Source organism: Carcharhinus amblyrhynchos, chromosome 20 (genome assembly GCF_965287045.1).
Source record: "Carcharhinus amblyrhynchos chromosome 20, sCarAmb.v2.hapA, whole genome shotgun sequence".
In the NCBI taxonomy this organism is placed as follows: domain Eukaryota; kingdom Metazoa; phylum Chordata; class Chondrichthyes; order Carcharhiniformes; family Carcharhinidae; genus Carcharhinus; species Carcharhinus amblyrhynchos.
In genome coordinates, this window is record NC_137343.1 from 140,173 (window position 1) to 163,455 (window position 23,283).

General features: G+C 47.3%; 1 protein-coding gene across 1 annotated transcript in view; it reads right to left on the minus strand.

The window, feature by feature from the left end:
- Positions 1 to 14,776: 14,776 nt before the first annotated feature.
- LOC145356039 (beta-crystallin B1-like) overlaps positions 14,777 to 23,283 on the minus strand; it is a 38,598-nt gene continuing 30,091 nt past the window's right edge. The window contains exon 7 of the mRNA XM_080208631.1: positions 14,777 to 15,115. Within this exon, the coding sequence (XP_080064757.1) occupies positions 14,947 to 15,115 (169 nt within the window). The 3' untranslated portion in view covers positions 14,777 to 14,946. The remainder of the gene's footprint in view (positions 15,116 to 23,283) is intronic.

A 23,283-nucleotide genomic window follows, 5' to 3' on the forward strand; every position in this document is an offset into this window, starting at 1 on the left:
GACGTTGGGAGAGCCGTTGATGTCATCTATATGGATTTCAGTAAGGCGTTTGACAAAGTCCCTCACGGTAGGCTGGTAGAAAAGGTTAAGGCGCATGGGATACGAGGCCAGGTAGCTAGGTGGATTGAGAACTGGCTGGGTAATAGGAGACAGAGGGTAGTTGTGGAGGGGACCTTGTCGGGCTGGAGGCCAGTGACCAGTGGTGTGCCGCAGGACTCAGTACTGGGACCTCTCCTCTTTGTAGTATACATAAATGACTTGGAAGAGAGTGTAGGTGGTGCGATCAGCAAGTTTGCTGATGACACCAAGATGGCAGGGTTGGCAGGTACCGAAGTGGATTGTCAGGTGATACAACAGGATATAGATAGGTTGGTGCATTGGGCAGATAGGTGGCAGATGGAATTTAATCCTGACAAATGCGAGGTGATGCATTTTGGAAGGAATAATGCAGAGAGGAGCTATGTGATAAAAGATAGACAGATTAGGAGTATAGACATACAGAGGGACCTGGGAGTGCAGGTTCACAAATCCATGAAGGTTGCGTCACAAGTGGAGAAGGTTGTTAGGAAGGCGTATGGAATGTTAGCCTTTATAGGAAGGGGTATAGAGTATAAAAGCTGCCGTCTAATGCTTCAGTTGTACAGAACGTTGGTTAGACCGCATTTGGAGTACTGCGTCCAGTTCTGGTCACCTTACTACCGGAAGGACGTGGAGCCTCTGGAAAGGGTGCAGAGGAGGTTTACCAGGATGTTGCCTGGCATGGAGGGGCTGGGTTACGAGGAAAGGTTGGAGAAACTGGGACTATTCTCCTTGGAAAGACGGAGATTGAGGGGGGACATGATAGAGGTATATAAGATACTGAAGGGAATAGATAGAGTTAATAGTGAGAGACTGCTCCCTAGACTGGGTACAAACACGAGAGGTCATGATTTAAGGGTGAGGGGGGAGAGGTATAATTTGGAAGTGAGAGGAAGGTTCTTTACGCAGAGAGTTGTGGGGGTATGGAACGCGCTACCGAGTAGGGTGGTGGAGGCAGGAACGTTGGACTCGTTTAAGGTTCAGTTAGATAGACACATGAGTGAAACGAGGATGGAGGGTTATGGTAGGGGCTATTAAATAAGGTTAGAACCTCGGGAGACACCGGAAAAGCAGGCTTGTAAGATTAACGTTTTTGTCTTTTTATTCCGCAGGTGGAGGTCCACCTCGTGTCAAACGAGGGGCATGCACACGGTGGGTCGTGCGCGGGCTGCTCTTGGAAGTTCCGGGAGTGGCCTAGCACTTTGTGTCGGTGTGTGTGCTTGATCCTGGACCGGTAGACGGGCGCCGCAACAGCTCAGTGACTAGCACTGCCAGCTGTGCAGATACATGGATTTGGGCCTGTGTCTGTGGGAGTTTGCGCATTCTCCCTGTGGATGCGTGGGTTTCCTCCGGGCGCTCCGGTTTCCTCCCACACCCCAAAGATGTGCTCTTAGGCTGATTGGTTTTACCAAATTGACACTATTCTCCCCTGAATCTGGCTAAGTTAGGGGTTCCATTCGTAGACACGCAGGGTAGAATAGGTGTAGGGTGATGCGGCGGCGCGGGCTCGTTGGGCTGAATGGCCTGTTTCCCGTGCTGGGTTGTTCTTTGTTTGTTCTTTGTAAATCAAAGCTGCTGGGAATGTTTTATCTGTGCTATTGTGAAAGGCAGAATCCAAACTTGGTCAACATAAAGCACAGGGGAACAGATGAAGAACAAATAGAAAAAGGCCATTATAAGTACCCTTTATGCATCCACAGCCATTTCCAATGCACTTCTTCAAAGATACTTTGGAGGTTATGGAAACCAAATGGTGCTTTTCCAGTGGTGCATACTGAGATGTAATGTTCCGAGTCCCTGTGTTCCGAGTCCCTGTGTTCCCGAGTCCCTGTGTTCCGAGTCCCTGTGTTCCGAGTCCCTGTGTTCCCGAGTCCCTGTGTTCCGAGTCCCTGTGTTCCCGAGTCCCTGTGTTCCCGAGTCCCTGTGTTCCGAGTCCCTGTGTTCCGAGTCCCTGCAGCAGTGCTTCCCTCCACTGGGTGGCACCGCTGAAGCTTCAGAGCTTCCAGCCCCCTGATTGGGCCAGCAGCATTGACATCCTTAACAGGACGGTGAGTTTGGATGTGACCAATTAGAAGGCTGCTTTCCGGGATGTTGCAAAGCCAGTCAGTCTCCAAGGAACGGTGGGCTTGGGAATCCCATTCAATCCCAGAACTGAGTGATAAAATCCTGCTTCCAATCTCTTCTATTGCAGAATTATACTTTAAATAATCTCAGTAATTTTGCCTTTATTACTATGCTTATCAAACTTTTCGAATATTTTTGCCTGTTTGTTCAAAATTTAATTTTCAGCATCCCAATGCACTTAAGTCATAGAGGTTTACACATGAAAACAGGCCCTTCAGCCCAAATTGTCCATGCCGCCCAGTGTTTACCATTAAGCTAGTCCCAAATGCTCTTGTTACAAAGCAATACATGCATTTCTAGATTGAGTCAAATCCAAACTGCTTTACTCAATCTGACATCAGGCCCTAAATATGAAATACAATTGTAAAAACTGCGAAGGTGTAATTCCACATCACCTGGTGTGTGTGTATGAGTGTGTGTGTGAGTGTGTGTGTGTGTGAGTGTGTGAGTGTGTGTGTGAGTTTGTGAGTGTGTGTGTGAGTGTGTGTGTGTGTGAGTGTGTGAGTGTGTGTGTGAGTGTGTGTGTGAGTTTGTGAGTGTGTGTGTGAGTGTGTGTGTGTGAGTGTGTGAGTGTGTGTGTGAGTTTGTGAGTGTGTGTGTGAGTGTGTGAGTGAGTGTGAGTGTGAGTGTGAGTGTGTGAGAGCTCAGTGGTCCAAAGTCTCGGGGTTCCAAGTGCTCGGGAGTCCCTCCTCCACTATCTTTCAACCTCTTTCACCCTCCCCCACCATCCCCCACCTTGTCCCACCCTCCCCACCCTCCCCACTCTCTTTCACCCTCTTTCGCCCTCCCACAAACTCCCACACCCTCCCCCACCCCTTTCATCCTCTTTCACTCTCTTTCACCCCCCCTCACCCACTTCCACTCTCCCCCACCCTCTTTCACCCTCTTTCACCCTCCCCCACCCTCTTTCAAAAGAAATGGGGGAGATATTAAATGGGTTTTTTGCATCGTATTTACTAAGGAAACTGGAATGGAGTCTACGGAAATAGGGCAAACAAGTAGGGAGGTCATGGAACCTTTACAGATTAAAGGGAGGAGGTGCTTGCTGTCTTGAGGCAAATCAGAGTAGATAAATCCCCAGGACCGGACAGAGTATTCCCTCGGAACTTGAAGGAGACTAGTGTTGAAATTGCAGGGACCCTGGCAGATATATTTAAAATGTCAGTATCCACGGGTGAGGTGCCGGATGATTGGAGGATAGCTCATGTTATTCCACAGTTTAAAAATGGCTCAAAAAGTAATCTGGGAAATTATAGGCCGGTAAGTTTGATGCCAGTAATGGGTAAATTATCGGAAAGAGTGCTAAGAGATAGGATCTACAAATACTTGGACGGACAGGGACTTATTAGGGAGAGTCAACATGGCTTTGTGCGTGGTAGGTCATGTTTAATCAATCTATTAGAGCTTTTTGAGGAGGTTACCAGGAAAGTGGATGAAAGGAAGGCAGTGGATGTTGTCTACATGGACTTCAGTAAGGTCTTTGACAAGGTCCCGCATGGGAGGTTAGTTAGAAAGGTTCTGTCACTAGGTATACATGGAGAGGTAGTAAATTGGATTAGACATTGGCTCAATGGAAGAAGCCAGAGAGTGGTTGTGGAGGATTGCTTCTCTGAGTGGAGACCTGTGACTAGTGGTGTGCCACAGGGATCAGTGTTGGGTCCATTGTTGTTTGTCATCTGTATCAATGATCTGGATGATAATGTGGTAAATTGGATCAGCAAATTTGCTGATGATACAAAGATTGGAGGTGTTGTGGACAGTGAGGAAAGTTTTCAAAGCTTGCAGAGGGATTCTTGAGTGTTCTTGGAGATGCACCCATCAAGGCAAGTGGACAGAATTCCATCACACTTCCAACTTGTGTCTTGTAGGTGGTGGACAGGGAGGTGAGTTATTTGCCACAGTATTCCCAGCCTCTGATCTGCTCTGGTAACTACAGTTTTTATATAGAGTCGTAGAGGTTTACAGCAGGGAAACAGGCCCTTCAGCTCAACTTGTCCATGCCACCCTTTCTTTTAAAACCCTAAGCTAATCCCAATTGCCTGCATTTGCCACATATCCCTCGATACCCATCGTACCCATGTAACTATCTAAATGTTTTTTAAAAGATAAAATTGTACCCGCCTCTATTACTGCCTCTGGCAGCTTGTTCCAGACACTCACCACTCTCTGTGTGAAAAAATTGCCCCTCTGGACACTTTTGTATCTCTCCCCTCTCACCTTAAACCTGTACCCTCTAGTTTTAGGCTCCCCTATCTTTGGAAAAAGATATTGACTATCTACTTTGTCTGTGCCCCTCATTATTTTATAGACCTCTATAAGATCACTCCTCAGCCTCCTACGCTCCAGAGAGAAAAGTCCCAGTCTATTCAGTGTCTCCTTATAGAACATAGAACATAGAACACTACAGCACAAACAGGCCCTTCGGCCCACAAGTTGCACCGATCGTGTCCTTACCTACCAGGCCTATCTATAACCCTCAATCCCATTAAATCCCATATACTCATCCAGAAGTCTCTTAAAAGACCCCAGCGAGTTCACCTCCACCACCACCGACGGCAGCCGATTCCATTCAGTCACCACCCTCTGAGTGAAAAACTTACCCCTGACATTTCCCCTGTTACAACTCAATCCATCAAGCCCCACTAGCGTCCTAGTAATTTTTTTCTGCACTCTTTTTAGAGGCTGCGATTTGCGAGTGGAGAGCTTGTGGGTGAGTACAGCGACTTTTTTCTTTTTTTAAAACTAACTTTGTATTAGTTTTTTTTTGCTTTCTTTAAGTTTTGCACCGGAAGTAGTTGCGAGGGCACTCGGGTAGAGATTTTTTTTACCTTACCATAAATTAGACCAGAGAGGATTCCCGATACTCTACACAGGTAGAGTATCCCAGCCCTCCCCCCTCCTCTAAACCAAAAAAGAGAGAGAGGGAGGGGCTCTGACTGAGAGCAGGTAAGTCTGTTTTTGTTTTTGTGTGTGCTGTCAGGGGTTTGGCTCACAGGGCCAAAGAGATAAGGGTGGGGCAAGGTAAGCTACAAGTTTTTTTTTACTCTTTCCTCTGGGTTACTAAAAAGGGGTAAGTACGGGTGTGAGACCTGTATGTTGTTGCCAATGCAACATGTGGGAGGTCTTGGAGGCTCCTGGTCTGCCAGACATCCACACCTGTGCTCGGTGTGTGGAGCTGCAGGCCCTACGAAACCAGGTTAAGGAGCTGCAATTGCAGCTCGAGGACCTTCGGCTCGTTCGGGAGAGTGAGGAGGTTATAGATAGGAGCTACCAGCAAGTAGTCACACCAGGGCAACGGGATGAGGGCACTTGGGTAACTATTAGGAAGGGGAAAACACGGGTGATGGAGAGCACACCGGTGGATGTCCCCCTTCAAAATAAGTACTCCGGCCTGAGTACTACTGGGGGGGACAGCTCATCTGAGGGAGGAAGCGGTGGCCAGGTCTCTGGAGCTGAGCCAGTGAGTCAAAAAATCAAAAAAGAGAGCAGAAAGGTAGTGTTAATAGGGGACTCCACAGTGAGGGGGGCGGACAGGCGTTTTTGTGGACGTAGACGGGAGTCGCGGATGGTGGTTTGTCTCCCTGGGGCTGGGATTCGGGATGTCTCTGGGCGTGTCCCAGACATCCTGAAAGGGGAGGGTGAGGAACCAGAGGTTGTAGTGCATATAGGTACTACTGACGTAGGCAAGAAGAGGGAGGCACTTGTGAAAAAGGACTATAGGGAACTGGGTAGGCAGCTGAGGAAGAGAAAAGCGAAGGTAGTAATCTCAGGATTGCTGCCTGTGCCACGGGAGAATGAGGGAAGAAATGAAATGAGGTGGAGGCTGAATGCGTGGCTGAGGGACTGGTGTAGAGGGCAGGGATTTCGGTTCCCAGATCACTGGGACCTCTTTAGGGGTAGGTGGGACCTGTACAATAAGGATGGGTGGCACTTAAATCCCAGGGGGACTAATATCTTGGTGGGAAGACTGGCTAAGGCTACCACGGGGACTTTAAACTAGAAAGGATGGGGGGAGGGATTTGCAATGGGGAAACTGGGACGGAGGAGGTTAGCTCCCAGGTAGGGGAGGACCGCAGGCAGTATGGGAGGGAGGTTAGACAGGGGGTGGAGAAGGGAAATGCCCAGACTGAGGGGCTGAAGTGTATATATTTTAATGCAAGGAGTGTAGTGAATAAGGTAGATGAGCTTAGGGCGTGGATAGCTGTTTGGGATTGTGATGTGGTGGCCATTATGGAGACTTGGATGTCTCAGGGACAGGACTGGGCACTTCAGGTGCCAGGCTTCAGGTGCTTCAGGAAGGACAGGGAGGGTGGCAGAAGAGGTGGTGGAGTGACACTGTTGATCAGGGACAGTGTCATGGCTGCAGAGAAAGAGGATGCCGTGGAGGGACTATCTACAGAGTCTCTGTGGGTGGAAGTTATGAACAGCAAAGGGTCGAAAACTTTGCTGGGTGTATTCTATAGGCCACCCAATAGTGACAGGGAAGTTGAGGTGCAGATAGGGAAACAGATTCTGGAGAGATGTAGTAATAACAGAGTTGTTGCGATGGGAAACTTCAATTTCCCAAACATCGACTGGAATATCCCTAGGGTAAGGGGTTTGGATGGGGAGGAGTTTGTTAGGTGTGTTCAGGAAGGTTTCCTGACACAGTATGTGGATAAGCCTACGAGGGGAGAGGCTGTACTTGACCTGGTGCTGGCTAATGAACCAGGGCAGGTGATGGATCTCTCGGTAGGAGAGCATCTTGGGAATGGTGACCATAATTCTATCTCCTTCACAATTGCATTGGAACGAGATAGGATCAGGCAGGCTAGGAAGGTGTTTGTCTGGAGTAAGGGGAGATACGAAGAAGTCAGGAAGTTACTTGGACAAATAAACTGGAAGGAGGCGTTCTTAGGGAAAAGTACAGAAGGAAGGTGGCGGATATTCAAGGAATGTTTGTCTGGAGCTCTGCATGACAACGTTCCGATGAGACAGGGATGTTTTGGTAGGTCGCGGGAACCGTGGTGCACGAAGGCTGTGTTGAACCTAGTCAGGAGGAAAGGGAAGGTGTACAAAAGGTTCAGGGAACTAGGAGATGTTAAGGATCTTGAGGAGTATAAGGACTGTAGAAAGGAGCTTAAAAGGGAAATTAGGAGAGCCAGAAGGGGTCATGAGAAGACCTTGACGGGTAAGATTAAGGAGAATCCCAAGGCCTTCTATAAATATGTGAAAAGTAAAAGGATGAGAAGGGATAGGACCTATAAAAGGTGAAGGGGGAAAGGTCTGTGTGGAACCGGAAGAAATGGCAGAGGTGCTTAATGAGTACTTTGCTTCAGTATTCACGGTGGAAGCTGATCTGGGAGATTTTGCTACGGATTTGCAGCAGATGGAAAAGATTGAGTATGTGGATATTAAGGAGGAGGATGTGTTAGAACTTTTAAATTCTGTCAAGATAGATAAGTCGCCGGGACCGGATGGGATGTACCCCAGGATACTGTGGGAGGTGAGGGAGGTGATTGCACAGCCCCTGGCGATGATCTTTGCGTCGTCAATGGAGACGGGAGAGGTTCTGGAAGATTGGAGGATTGCGGATGTAGTCCCTATTTTCAAGAAAGGGAACAGAGATAGCCCGGGAAATTACCGACCGGTGAGTCTGACCTCAGTGGTTGGTAAGCTGATGGAGAGGCTTCTGAGGGACAAGATTTACGAGCATTTGGAGAGGTTTGACATGATCAGGAATAGTCAGCATGGATTTGTCAAGGGCAGGTCGTGCCTTACGAGCCTAGTTGAGTTCTTCGATAATGTGACTGAACACATTGACGAAGGAAGTGCCGTGGACGTGGTGTACATGGACTTCAGCAAGGCGTTTGATAAGGTCCCCCATGCAAGACTTCTTGAGAAGGTGAGAGGGCATGGGATCCAAGGGCCTTTGGCCTTGTGGATCCAGAACTGGCTTGCCTGCAGAAGGCAGAGAGTGGTTGTGGATGGGTCTTTTTCTGAATGGAGGTCAGTCACCAGTGGAGTGCCCCAGGGATCTGTTCTAGGACCCTTGCTGTTTGTCATTTTCATAAATGACCTAGATGAGGAAGTGGAGGGATGGGTTAGTAAGTTCGCTGATGACACGAAGGTCGGTGGTGTTGTGGATGGTCTGGAAGGATGTCAAAAGTTGCAGCAGGACATAAATAGGATGCAGGACTGGGCGGAGAAGTGGCAGATGGACTTCAATGCAGATAAATGTGTAGTCGTCCATTTTGGCAGGACCAATGGGATGAACGAGTACACTATCAAGGGCAGGAATCTTAGCAGTGTTGAAGAGCAGAAGGATCTTGGGGTCCAGGTCCACAGGACTCTTAAATCGGCCTCGCAGGTGGAGGATGTGGTCAAGAAGGCGTATGGTGTACTGGCCTTCATTAATCGAGGGATTGAGTTTAGGAATCGGGAGGTAATGCTGCAACTTAATAAGACCCTTGTCAGGCCTCATTTGGAGTATTGTGCGCAGTTCTGGTCGCCTCACTATAGGAAAGATGTAGAAGCTATTGAAAGGGTGCAGAGGAGATTTACAAGGATGTTGCCTGGACTGGGAGGCATGCCTTATGAAGTTAGGTTGAGGGAGCTGGGACTCTTTTCCCTGGAGAGACGAAGGTTGAGAGGCGACCTGATAGAAGTTTACAAAATGTTGAGAGGAATAGATAGGGTGGACTCTCAGAGGCTATTTCCCCGGTTTGAAATGGTCGCTACGAGAGGACACAGATTTAAGGTGCGGGGAGGGAGGTTCAGAAGTGATGTTAGGGGTAAGTTTTTCACTCAGAGGGTGGTGAGTGAATGGAATCGGCTGCCGTCAGTGGTGGTGGAGGCGAACTCGCTGGGGTCTTTTAAAAGACTTCTGGATGAGTATATGGGGTTTAATGAGATTGAGGGTTATAGATAGGTCTGTAGGTTGGTAGGTGATGTGGTCGGCGCAACTTGTGGGCCGAAGGGCCTGTTTGTGCTGTAGTGTTCTATGTTCTATGTTCTATGAGATCTACAAGGATGTTGCCTGGATTGGGAGGCATGCCTTATGAAGTTAGGTTGAGGGAGCTGGGACTCTTTTCCCTGGAGAGACGAAGGTTGAGAGGCGACCTGATAGAGGTTTATAAAATGTTGAGAGGAATAGATAGGGTGGATTCTCAGAGGGTATTTCCCAGGGTTGAAATGGTCGCTACGAGAGGACACAGGTTTAAGGTGCGGGGAGGCAAGTACAGAAGTGATGTTAGGGGTAAGTTTTTCACTCAGAGGGTGGTGAGTGAATGGAATCGGCTGCTGTCAGTGGTGGTGGAGGTGAACTCGCTGGGGTCTTTTAAAAGACTTCTGGATGAGTATATGGGGTTTTATGGGATTGGGGGTTATAGATAGGTCTATGGATTGGTAGGTGTTGATGTGATCGGCGCAACTCGTGGGCCGAAGGGCCTGTTTGTGCTGTAGTGTTCTATGTTCTATGTTCATAATATCCTTTCTATAATAGGATGACCAGAATTGCACACAGTATTCCAAATGTCTTGTACAGCTTCAACAAGACATTCAATGTTCTGACCGATGAAACCAAGCATGCCGAATGCCTTCTTCACCACTCTGTCTACCTGTCACCCCAGTTCAAGGAGCTATGAACATGTATCCCTAGATCCCTTTGTTCTGTAGTTCTCCCCAATGTCCTACCATTAACCGAATAAGTCCTGCCCTTGTTCAATCTACCAAAATACATCACTTCACATTTGTCTAAATTAAACTCCATCTGCCATTCGTCAGCCCACTGGCCCAATTGATCAAGATCCCACTGCAATTGGAGATAACTTTCTTCTCTGTCCACTATGCCACCAATGTTGGTGTCATCTGCAAATTTACTAACCATGCCCCCTATATTCTCACCCAAATCATTAATAAAAATAACAAATAACAGTGGGCCCAGCACTGATCCCTGAGGCACACCGCTGGTCACAGGCCTCCAGTTTGAAAAACAACTCTCTACAACCACCCTCTGGCTTCTGTCAAGAAGCCAATTTTGTATCCATTTAGATATCTCCTCTGTACCTACTCCCCAGCACCTTAAACCCGTGTCCTCTCGTAGCGACCATTTCAGCCCTGGGAAATAGCCTCTGAGAATCCACCCTATCTATACCTCTCAACATCTTATAAACCTCTATCAAGTCACCTCTCATCCTTCGTCTCTCTGGGGAGAAAAGACCGAGTTCCCTCAACCTATCCTCATAAGGCATGCCACCCAATCCAGGTAACATCCTTGTAAACCTCCTCTGCACCCTTTCAATATCTTTCTTGTAATGAGGCGACCAGAACTGCGCACAGTACTCCAAGTGGGGTCTGACAAGGGTCTTATACAGCTGCAGCATTATCTCCCGACTCCTAAACTCAATCCCTCGATTGATGGAGGCCAGTACACCATACGCCTTCTTGACCACATCCTCTACCTGCGAGGCTGATTTAAGAGTCCTATGGACCCGGACCCCAAGGTTCTTCTGATCCTCTACACTGCTAAGAGTCTTACCCTTGATATTGTACTCCTGCAACCCATTGGTCCTGCCAAAATGGACCACTACACATTTATCCGTGTTGAAGTCCATCTGCCACTTCTCTGCCCAGTCTTGCATCCTATCTATGTCTCGCTACAACTTCTGACATCCCTCCAAACTATCCACAACACCACCAACCTTCGTGTCGTCGGCAAACTTACCAACCCATCCCTCCACTTCCTCATCCAGGTCATTTATGAAAATTACAAACAGTAAGGGTCCTAGAACAGATCCCTGGGGCACTCCACTGGTGACTGACCTCCATGCAGAAAAAGACCCATCCACAACCACTGTCTGCCTTCTGCAGGCAAGCCAGTACTGGATCCACAAGGCCAAAGGCCCTTGGATCCCATGTCCTCTCACCTTCTCAAGAAGTCTTGCATGGGGGACTTTATCGAACGCCTTGCTGAAGTCCATATAAACCACATCTACTGCTCTTCCTTCGTCAATGTGTTTAGTCACATTTTCCACCAGAACTCAACCAGGCTCATAAGGCACGACCTGCCCTTGACTAAGCCGTGCTGACTATTTCTGATCATTCTAAACTTCTCTACACGTTCATAAACCCTGTCCCTCAGGATCCTCTCCATCAACTTACCAATCACTAACGTTAGACTCACCGGTCGGTAATTTCCCGGGCTAGCCCTGTTCCCTTTCTTGAATATAGGAACCATATTCGCAATCCTCCAATCCTCCAGAACTTCTCCCGTCTGCACTGATGGCGCAAAGATCATCGCCAGAGGCTCTGCAATCTCTTCCCTCGCCTCCCACAGTAACCTGGGGTACATCCCATCCGGTCCTGGTGACTTATCTATCTTGATGCAATTCAAAATTTCCAACACATTCTTTTTCTTAATGTCCATATACTCAATCTATTCAGTCCACTACAAATACACTGAGGCAAAGTACTCATTAAGCACCTCTGCCATTTCTACCGGTTCCGCAAAGACTTTTCACCCTTCACCTTTTATAGGTCCTATTCCTTCACATCTCATCCTTTTAATCTTCACATATTTGGAGAACGCCTTGGTGTTCTCCTTAATCTTACCCACCAAAGCCTTCTCCTGAACCCTTCTGGCTCTCCTAATTTCCTTTTTAAGCTCCTTCTTACGACCCTTATACTCCTCTAGATCCTTAACTTCACCTAGCTTTCTGAACCTTCTGTACGCCTTTCTTTTCTTTTTGACTAGCACACCTTGAGTATTGTGTGCAGTTTTAGTCTCCTAGTCTGAGGATTCTAGTCTGACATTCTTGCTACTGAGGGAACCCAGTGAAGGTTCACCAGACTGATTCCTGAAATGGCAGGACTGTAATATGAAGAGAGATTGGATCGACTGGGCTTGTAAATTCACTGGAATTTAGAAGAATGAGGGGGGAATCTCATAAAAACATATAGAATCCTGATGGGACTGGACAGGCGGGATGCAGGAAGAATGTTCCTAATGTTGGCAAAGATCAGCGCTTGGGGTCATAGTCTAAGAATAAGGGATAAGCCAATCAGGACAGAGATGAGGAAGAACTTCTTCACTCAGAAGTGAACTTATGGAATTCTCTACGACAGAAAGTTATTGGGGCCAGTTTGTTAGATATGTTCAAGAAGGAACTGGACATGGCCCTTGTGCCTAAAGGGATCAAGAGATATGGAGAGAAAGTGGGAGTGGGATACTGAGAGTGTATGATCAGCCATGATCATACTGAATGGTGGCACAGGCTCGAAGAGCTGAATGGCCTCCTCCTGCATCTATTTTCTATGTTTCTATCATTTAACATATTTCTCAAAGCGCGAGAGCTCTATCACCATCATTGTGCAACTGGAATAAAAACATTGCCCTAATCAAGATGGAAACATTAAATATAACTTTCACTCAGCCAACTCCCTTTCCAAATCACTTCTGTCCCCTTTATTCCAGAATCTCTACCTCTGCTCACAAGTCTGTTCTGTGGCACTCAAACACCTTTGCAACTCGCTTTATACCCACATAACAATATTGTCCTCATCAATCCTATCCATCACCTCCTCAACAAACTCCAGAATGTTAGTTCAACATGAATTGCCTTTAATAAACCGTACTGAATTTCCAGAATTAGTCTGATGGCAGCAGGAAAGAACCAACTCAAGAACAGCTTCTTCCCTGCTGCCAGCAGAATTTTGAACGGACCTACCTTGCATTAAGTTGATCTTTCCCTACACCCTAGCTATGACTGTAACAGTACATTCTGCACACTCTCATTTTCTTCCCTATGAACGGTATGCTTTGCCTGTATAGCATGCAAGAAACAATTTTTTTCACTGTGTACCAATACATGTGACAATGATAAATCAAATCAAAGAATTAATCTATCTTTAACCATGTGACTATTAATTTTGTCCCAGATATTTGGAAGCTTCTCTACCCCAGAAGCTAAACTTCCAGCCCTGCAATTGTGGATTTAAATCTACATTTTCTTTGAACAATGTTGTGATGATGTTGAATTTCCAGTTCTCTCCTGCCACATCTGAGTCTAAGGAAGATTGAACAAATGATGACAAATTTCCACTTTGGATGTATCTCTTTTGGTCCTGGCATCTCACTAACCAGCTGTACAGACAATCAATTGAACACTTCCATATTAAAATTAAGAGATCTGTTGAGATAGAGATAAGTGGAGAGAGAGAAGTGGAGAGAGAGAACTGGAGACAGATAGATTAAGAGAGAAAGAACTGGAGAGACAGAGAGAGGAAATTGATGGAAAGGACCAAGGTGAACTGTGGATCTGGGAATTTCACACTCAGTACAGCACTGCCTCTTGTTGGACTAATATTCAATCCACAGGTTTGTAACTGGAATTCTCTGGTACATGGGTTTGATGAAATATAACTTCTCCACAAGTGTCGGTACTTAATAACCTTCCCCTGTAATCAGTGAGTGACTACTTGTCAGACAATCGAAGAGAAAGTCAGTACATTTCAGAATGTGTTTAAAACACCCTTTATTTCAGATTGAGCTGATACATGAGGTTTCAGACTATTGGCTGCCCTGACAGTCTAAGATCAAATAACAATGAAATTGATACTGAAGATTCTCAAAGTCGATTCTCCAATGGTCTGATCTGAGGGTCCAGTCGCCACTGGGTTCCTATCTTCAGAAGGTGGTCAAATTGCCTAAATCTCAAATCCTACCCTTTGCTACCAGACAACATCCCCCCCAACATCACTCCGCAGGATCCAGACAATGCCCCCCTGACTCCTCAAGACCCAGACAGTGCCCCTCCCACTCCCCAGGGCCCAGACGGTGCCCCTCCCACTCCCCAAGACCCAGACTCTGCCCCCCCTGCAACTCCTCAAGAAACAGACGGTGCCCCTTCCCACTTCCCAATACCTAGACTCTCTCCCCCCAACTTCCCAAGATTCAGACGGTGCCCCCTCCCACTTCCCAATACCTAGACTCTCCCCTCCAACTTCCCAAGACCCAGATGGTGCCCCTTCCCATTTCCCAAGACTCAGACGGTGCCCCCTCCCACTTTCCAATACCTAGACTCTCCCCCCTCCAACTTCCCAAGACTCAGACGGTGCCCCCTCTCACTTCCCAATACCTAGACTCTCCCCCCCAAACTTCCCAAGACCCAGATGGTGCCCCTTCCCATTTCCCAAGACTCAGACGGTGCCCCCTCCCACTTCCCAATACCTAGACTCTCCCCCCCAAACTTCCCAAGACCCAGATGGTGCCCCTTCCCATTTCCCAAGACTCAGACGGTGCCCCCTCCCACTTCCCAATACCTAGACTCTTCCCTGCCCCAACTCCCCAAGACCCAGATGGTGCCCCTTCCCACTTCCCAAGATTCAGACGGTGCCCCTCCCACTTTCCAATACCTAGCCTCTTCCCCAAGACCCCCTCCCATTCCCTAAGGCCCAGATGGTGCCCTTTCCCACTCCCCAAGACCCAGTCTGTTTCCCTTCTCCCTCTCTATGACTCTGTCTATTCCCGCCGCCCCCCCCACGCCCCCACCCCGCTTCCCCTCCAGATCCCTTTAGGGTCCTTCACCCCATTAATAGTTGTCTAGTGATTGATTCAAGAAGGCAGCGCCTCCCTCACAGAACCCAGTCGTGACCTTGCTGCACCCCTAGTGTCCCTCATCTCACCTCAATCCTGTCACCCAGGTGTCCCTGAAGCTAAAGGGCTTCTTGTAAGCCAATGTGCCTTCCACCTCATGCCCATGGTGACTAGTTGGTGATGGTGAAACACCCTTGTGTGTTCCACTGCTGGTCACGGATTCGGCGCATAGACTGAATCTGAGGCCGATGAGCACCCCACTCATTCCAATGCCTGTACTCGCCTTTCTCCAAGAGGAACTGGTAACCACGGTAACCGGGGTATTCATATCCCACCCATCTGCCGAGAGACAGAACGAGAGAGTGAGGGAGGCAAAGGATAAAGAATCATGTAAACAATCATAATGGTGATGATGGTCAACTGATCTGAGAGAGCCAGTATGCAACTGGAAAGAATATGTCATACCTGCTCACATCTATGAATATCAAGATAAGCCAGTTACAGAAGGAAATTATCAAATTGGGCAGCACTGTGGCAATGGTAAATTTGGGCCCATAGAATCCTACAGGACAGAAGGAGGCCATTTGGCCCATTAAGTCTGCACTGACCACAAACATACCCAAGCCCTATCCCCATATCCCCATGCATGTACGCTAGCTAGTCTGCCTGACACTAAAGGGTAATTTAGCATGGCCAATCCACCTAACCTGCACATCTTTGTACTGTGGGTGGAAACCAGAGTAAACTCTGCCCTCCCCAACTCCTCAAGATCCAGACGATGTCCCCTCCCACTCCTCAAGACCCAGACAATGCCCCTTCCCACTCCCCAAGATCCAGTCTGTTCCCTTCCCCCTCTCCATCCAAATCCTTTTAGGGTCCTTCACCAAAGGAAGGACCTTTAGTGAAAGGAGGAAACCCACGCAGACATGGGAAGAACATGCAAATTCAACACAGTGACTCAAGCCGGGTACTTGGTCCTGTGAGGTAGCAGTGCTAACCATTGTGCCACCATGTCCCCCCCCTCCCCCTTCCTGTGGCTCCACACATAAGAACAAAGAACAAAGAAAATTACAGCACAGGAACAGGCCTTTTCGCCCTCCAAGCCTGCACTGACCATGCTGCGTGTCTGAAGTAAAAGCCCCCACCTTCTGGGGCCAATCCCCCTATTCCCATCCTTTTTATGTATTTGTCCAGATGCCTCTTAAAACTCACTAATGTACCTGCTGCCACTATCTCCCACAGCAATGAGTTCCAGGCACCCATCAATCTCTGTGTAAACAATCTGCTTCATACATCTCCTTTAAACCTTGTCCCTGGCGCCTTAAACCTGTGCCCCCGAGTAATTGACTCTTCCACCCTGGGAAAAAGCTTCTGACTATCCACTCTGTCCATGCCCCTCATAATCTTGTAGATTTCTATCAGGTCGCCCCTCAACCTCCATCGTTCCAGTGAGAACAAACCAAGTTTCTCCAACCTCTCCTCATATCTAATGCCCTCCGTACCAGGCAACATCCTGGTAAATCTTTTCTGTCCCCTCTCCAAAGCCTCCACATCCTTCTGGTAGTGTGGCAACCAGAACTGAACACTATATTCCAAGTACAGTGTAACTAAGGTTCTATAAAGCAACAACATGACTTGCCAATCTTTAAACTCAAAGCCCTGGCCAATGAAGGCAAGCGTGCCGTATGCCTTCTTGACTACCTTCTCCACCTACGTTGCCACTTTCAGTGAGCTGTATACCTGTACACCCAGATCTCTTTACCTATCAATATTCTGAAGGGTTCTGCCATTTACTGTATATTTCCTATCTGTATTAGACCTTCCAAAATGCATTAACTCCATCTGCCATCTCTCCACCCAAGTCTCCAACTGATCTATATCCTGCTGTATCCTCTGATGGTCCTCATCGCTATCCGCAAATCCACCAACCTTTGTGTTATCCACAAACTTACTAATCAATCCAGTTACATTTTCCTCCAAATCATTTATATATATTACAAACAGCAAAGATCCCAGCACTGATCCCTGAGGAACACCACTTGTCACAGCCCTCCATTCAGAAACACACCCTTCCACTGCTACCCTCTCTTCTTTGACCGAGCCAGTTTTGTATCCACTTTGCCCCCTCACCTCTGATCCCATGTGACTTCACCTTCTGCACCAGTCTGCCATGAGGGACCTTGTCAAAGGCCTTACTGAAGTCCATGTAGACAACATCCACTGCCCTACCCTCATCAATCATCTTCGTCACTTCCTCAAAAAACTTGGTTAAGTTAGTGAGACACGACCTCCCCTTCACAAAACCATATCGCCTCTCACTAATACACCCACTTATTTCCAAGTGGGAATAAATCCTGTCTCAAAGAATCCTCTCCAATAATTTCCCTACCACTGATGTAAGGCTCACCGGCCTGTAATTACCTGGATTATTCTTGCTACCCTTCTTAAACAAAGGAACAAAATTGGCTATTCTCCAATCCTCTGGGACCTCCCCTGTAGTCATGATGTAGAGATGCTGGGGTTGCTCTGGAGTAAACACAATAAGAAGTCTCACAACACCAGTTAAAGTTCAACAGGTTTATTTGGCAGCAAAATCCACCAGCTTTTGGAATGCTGCTGCTTCGTCAGGTGAGTGGGAGTTCTATTCACAAACAGGACGTATAAAGACACAAACTCAATTTACAAAAAAATGGTTGGAATGCGAATCTTTACAGGTAATCAAGTCTTAAAGGTACAGGCAATGTGAGTGGAGAGAGGGTTAAGCACAGGTTAAAGAGATGTGTATTGTCTCCAGACAGGACAGTTAGTGAGATTTTGCAAACCCAGGCAAGTCATGGGGGTTACAGATAGTGTGACATGAACCCAAGATCCCGGTTGAGGCCGTCCTCATGTGTGCAGAACTTGGCTATCAGTTTCTGCTCAGCGACTCTGTGCTGTTGTGAGTTGTGAAGGCCGCATTGGCTTGCAAAGCTCACATTGCCTGTACCTTTAAGACTTGATTACCTGTAAAGATTCACATTCCAACCATTATTTTGTAAATTGAGTTTGTATCTTTATATGTCCTGTTTGTGAATAGAACTCCCACTTACCTGACGAAGGAACAGCGCTCCGAAAGCTAATGGCTTTTGCTACCAAATAAACCTGTTGGACTTTAACCTGGTGCTGTGAGACTTCTTACCGTACTTCCCCTGTAGCCAGTGAGGATACAAAGATTTCTCTCAAAGCTCCAGTAATTTCCTCCCTTGCCTCTTTCAGTATTCTGGAGTATATCCCATCAGGCCCCGGGGGACTTGTTTACCTTAATGTTTCTCAAGAACCCCAATACCTCCTCCTTTTTGATCTCAACATGACTCAAACTATCTACACATCCTTTCCCAGACTCATCATCCACTAAGTCCTTCTCTTTGGTGAATACTGACACAAAGTATGCATTTAATACCTCACCCATTTCCTCTGGCTCCATGCATAGATTCCCGCCCTTGTCCTTGAGTGGGCCAATCCTCTCCCTGGCCACCCTCTTGCTCTTTATATATTTACAAAAAGCCTAGGAATTTTCCTTAATCCTGCTGGCCAATGATTTTTTGTGACCCCTTTTAGCCCTCCTTACCCCTTGTTTAAGTTTCTTTCTACTTTCCTTGTATTCCACACTTGCTTCGTGTGTTCCCAGCCTCCTAGCTTTGACAAATATTTCCTTTTTCTCTTTGACTAGGCTCACAATATCTCTCGTTCTCTGAGGTTCCCAAAATTTGCCATACTAATCCCTCATCCTTACAGGAATGTGCCGGTTCTGAATCCCTATCTACTTAATCCCACTTAATGCTGCAACTTTATAAGACCCTTGTCAGACCCCACTTGGAGTACTGTGCGCAGTTCTGGTCGCCTCACTATAGGAAGGATGTGGAAGCTATTGAGAGGGTGCAGAGGAGATTTACAAGGATGTTGCCTGTATTGGGTGGCATGCCTTATGAAGATAGGTTGAGGGAGCTAGGTCTCTTCTCCCTGGAGAGCCGAAGGTTGAGAGGTGACCTGATAGAGGTTTATAAAACGTTGAGAGGAATAGATAGGGTGGATTCTCAGAGGCTATTTCCCAGGGCTGAAATGGTCGCTACGAGAGGACACAGGTTTAAGGTGCTGGGGAGCAAGTACAGAGGAGATGTTAGGGGTAAGTTTTTCACTCAAAGGGTGGTGAGTGAGTGGAATTGGCTGCTGTCGGTGGTGGTAGCGGTAAACTCGCTGGGGTCTTTTAAGAGACTTCAGGGGAGTTAATGAGATTGAGATAGGCCTGGTGGGTATGGATATGATTGGCGCAACTTGTGGGCCGAAGGGTCTGTTTGTGCTGTAGTTTTCTATGTTCTATGTTCTATCAACTTACACTTGAAAGCCTCCACATACCAGATGTTGATTTGACCTCAAACATCTGCCCCCAATCTACATGCTTCAGTTCCTGCATAATATTGTTGTAATTAGCCTCCCCCCAAGTTTAGCACCTTAACTTGAGGACTACACTTATGTTTATCCATCAGTACATTAAAGCTTACTGAATTGTGGTCACTGTTCCCGAACTGCTCCCCTCCTGAAACATCAACCACCCGTCCGGGCTCATTCCCCAATACCAGGTCCAGTATGGCCCCTTCCCTAGTCGAACTATCTACATACTGTTTCAAGAAGCCCTCCTGGATGCCCCTTACAATCTCTACCCATCCACACCCCTAGCACTAAGTGAGGCCCAGTCAATATTATGTAAGTTAAAATCTCCCACCACATCTCTGTTACTTTAACACCTTGTCAAAGTTTGCCTACATAACCGTTCCTCAATCTCTCGCTGGCAGTTGGGCGGACTATAGTAAACCCCCTACATTGTGACTCACCTTCCCTATTCCTGAGCTCTTACCCATATTGTCTCACTGTATGAACCCTCCGAGGTGTCCTCCCGCAGTACAGCTGTGATATTCTCCTTAACCAGTAGTGCAACTCCCCCATCCCTTTTACATCCCCCTCTATCACGCCTGAAACACCTATATCCTGGAACATTAAGCTGCCAATCCTGTCCTTCCCTTAACCAAGTTTCTGTAATGGCAACAACGTCATAATTCCAAGTACTAATCTGAGCTCTAAGTTCACCTGCCTTACCTGTTAATCTTCTTGCATTGAAACAAATGCACTTCAGTCCACCAGACCCTCTCTGATTAGCAATCCCACCCTGCCTGCAGTTTCTCTGAGTCTTACTGGCCCTACTCTCTAGTTCCCCTTCAATTAATTCACCTTTACTTTGGGTCCCAACCCCCCGCCAAACGAGTTTAAATCCTCCTGTGTAACACTAGCAAACCTCCTGGCCAGAATATTTATGCCTTTCCAGCTTAAATGCTTCCCTCCATTGTCCTTGAGTGGGCCTACTCTTGCTCTTGCCACACTCTTGCTCCTAATGATGCAAAGAACAAAGAACAATACAGAACAGGAAACAGGCCCTTTGGCCCTCCAAGCCTGCACCGCTCATGCTTCCAACTAGACTATTCGTTTGTATCCCTCCATTCTCAGTCTGTTCATGTGGCTATCCAGATAAGTCTTAAATGATCCCAGATTGTCCACCTCTACCACCCTGCTTGGCAGTGCATTCCAGGCCCCCACCAGCCTTTGTGTAAAATACATCCCTCTGACATCTGTGTTAAACCTTGTCCCCCTCACCTTGAACCTGTGACCCCTTATGTTCGTCACCTCTGCCCTGGGAAAAAGTTTCCCACAGTTCACTCTATCTATGCCCTTCATAATGTTATACACCTCTATTAGGTCTCCGCTCAAAGAACAACCCCAGTTTATCCAATCTCTCCTCATAGCTAATACCCTCCATACCAGGCAACATCCTGGTAAACCTTTTCTGTACTCTCTCCAAAGCCTCCACATCCTTCTGGTAGTGTGGCGACCAGAGCTAACTAACGTTCTATACAGCTGCAACATCACACGCCAACTTTTATACTCTGTGCCCTGTCCTATAAAGGCAAGCATGCCATATGCCTTCTTCACCACCCTCCCCACCTGTGCTGCCACCTTTAAGGATCTGTGGACTTGCACACCCAGGTCCCTCTGTGTGTCAATACTCCTGATGGTTCTGTATTGTGTAGCTGCCCCCTACACTAGTTCTACCAAAATGCATCACTTCACATTTATCTGGATTAAATTCCATCTGCCATTTCCCCACCCAATTTTCCAGCCTATCTATATCCTGCTGTATTCTCTGACAATGTTCATCGCTATCCGCAAGTCCAGCCATCTTTGTGTTGTCCGCAAACTTACTGATCACACCATTTACACCTTCTTCTAAATCATTTATATATATCACAAACAGCAGAGGTCCCAGTACAGAGCCCTGTGGAACATCACTAGTCACAGACCTCCAGCCGGTTAAAGACCCCTCCACTGCTACCCTCTGTCTTCTATGGCCAAGCCAGTTCTCCACCCATCTAGCTAGCTGTCCTTTTATCCCGTGAGATTTAACTTTTTGCACCAACCTGCCATGAGGGACTTTGTCAAACGTTTTACTAATATAGACGACATCCACGGCCTTTCCTTCGTCAATCGTGTTTTGTCACCTCCTCAAAAAACTCCACCAAATTTGTGAGGCATGACCTCCCTCATACAAAACCATGCTGTCTGTCACTAATGAGATTGTTCTGTTCTAAATGTGCATACATCCTATCTCTAAGAATCCTCTCCAACAACTTCCCTACCACGGACATCAAGCTCACCGGCCTATAATTACCCGAGTTATCCTTGCTACCCTTCTTAACTAACGAGACCACATTTGCTATCCTCCAATCCTCTGGGACTTCACCTGTGTCCAGTGAAGAGACAAAGATTTCTGTTAGAGGCCCAGCAATTTCATCTCTTGTCTCCCTGAGCAGTGTAGGATAGATGCCATCAGGCCCTGGGGATTTGTTAGTTTTAATGTTCCCTAAAAAACTTAATGGAGATTCTCTCTAACGGGTCAACACATCCCTCTGAGACACTCCCAGTCAACACATCCCTCTCCTTTGTGAATACTGATGCAAAGCATTCATTTAGGATCTCCCCTATTCCCTTGGGTTCTGAGCATAATTCACCTCCTTTGTCCCTGAGAGGTCCGATCTTTTCCCTGACAACTCTCTTGTTCCTACCGTATGAATAAAATGCCTTAATCCTGTCTGCCAAGGACATTTCGTGACCCCTTTTTGCCCTTCTAACTCCCCGTTTGAGTTCTTTCCTACTTTCTCTGTATTCCTCCAGCGCTCCGTCTGTTTTCAGTTGCCTGGACCTAACGTACGCCTCTCTTTTCTTTTTGATCAGATCCTCAATTTCCCTGGTTATCCACGGCTCTCGAATCCTACCTTTCCTATCCTTCCTTTTTACAGGCACATGCCTGTCCTGCAGCCTTATCAACTGTTCCTTAAAAGACTCCTACATGCCAGACGCGGACTTACCCTCGAACAGCCTCTCCCAATCAACAGCCACCAAATCCTGCCTAATCCGGCTATAGTTAGCCTTCCCCCAATTCAGCACCTTACCCGTAGGACAACGCTTATCTTTTTTCCATTACGATCCTAAAGTTCACAATTGTGGTCACTATTTGCCACATGTTCCCCTACTGAAACTTTGATGACCTGACCGGGCTCGTTTCCCAGAACTAGGTCCAGTATAGCCCCCTCTCTAGTTGGACTATCCACATATTGTTCCAAAGAACCTTCCTGTACGCATTTTACAAATTCTTCCCCATCCAGACCCCCAGCCCTAAGCGCTTTCCAGTCTATACCAGGGAAATTAAAGTCTCCCACTACAACAACCCTATTTTTTCTGCACCTATCCAGAATCTCTTTACATATCTGTTCCTCCATTTCCCGTGGGCTGTTGGGTGGCCTGTAGTATACCCCCAGCATTGTGATTGCACCCTTCCTGTTTCTGAGCTCCACCCACAGTGACTCTTTACATGACCCCTCTAAATTGTCCACCCTCTGCACTACTGTAATATGCTCCCTAGCCAGTATCGCTACTCCCTCACCTCTTTTAGCCCCTCCTCTGTCTTGCCTAAAACACTTATACACCGGAATATTCAGCTGCCAGTCCTATCCTTGTTTTAACCAAGTCTCCATCACCACAACCACATCCAAATTCCCGCGTAAGCATTAAGGCCTTAAGTTCATCTGTCTTACCCGTTACGCTCCCCGCATTGAAGCAGATGCACTCCAGACCTCCAGGCCCACTTAGGTCATCCTCCTCCAGAATGCCCTTCCTTTTAGATAGCCTTGCCCTGGCCCTCAGCTCGTCCCCAGCCTCTATGCTTATTGACCTACTGTTTTGATCCCCACCCCCCTGCCACATTAGTTTAAACCTACTCGAACCACACTTGCAAAACTCCCAGCCAGGATATTCGTGCCCTTCCAGTTTAGGTGTAACCCGTCCTTCTTGTGCCATCCTGTCTTGAAGACTTCCATGCATGAAAAGCCTTAGGATTCTCTTTGACTCTGTTTGTTAAAGACATT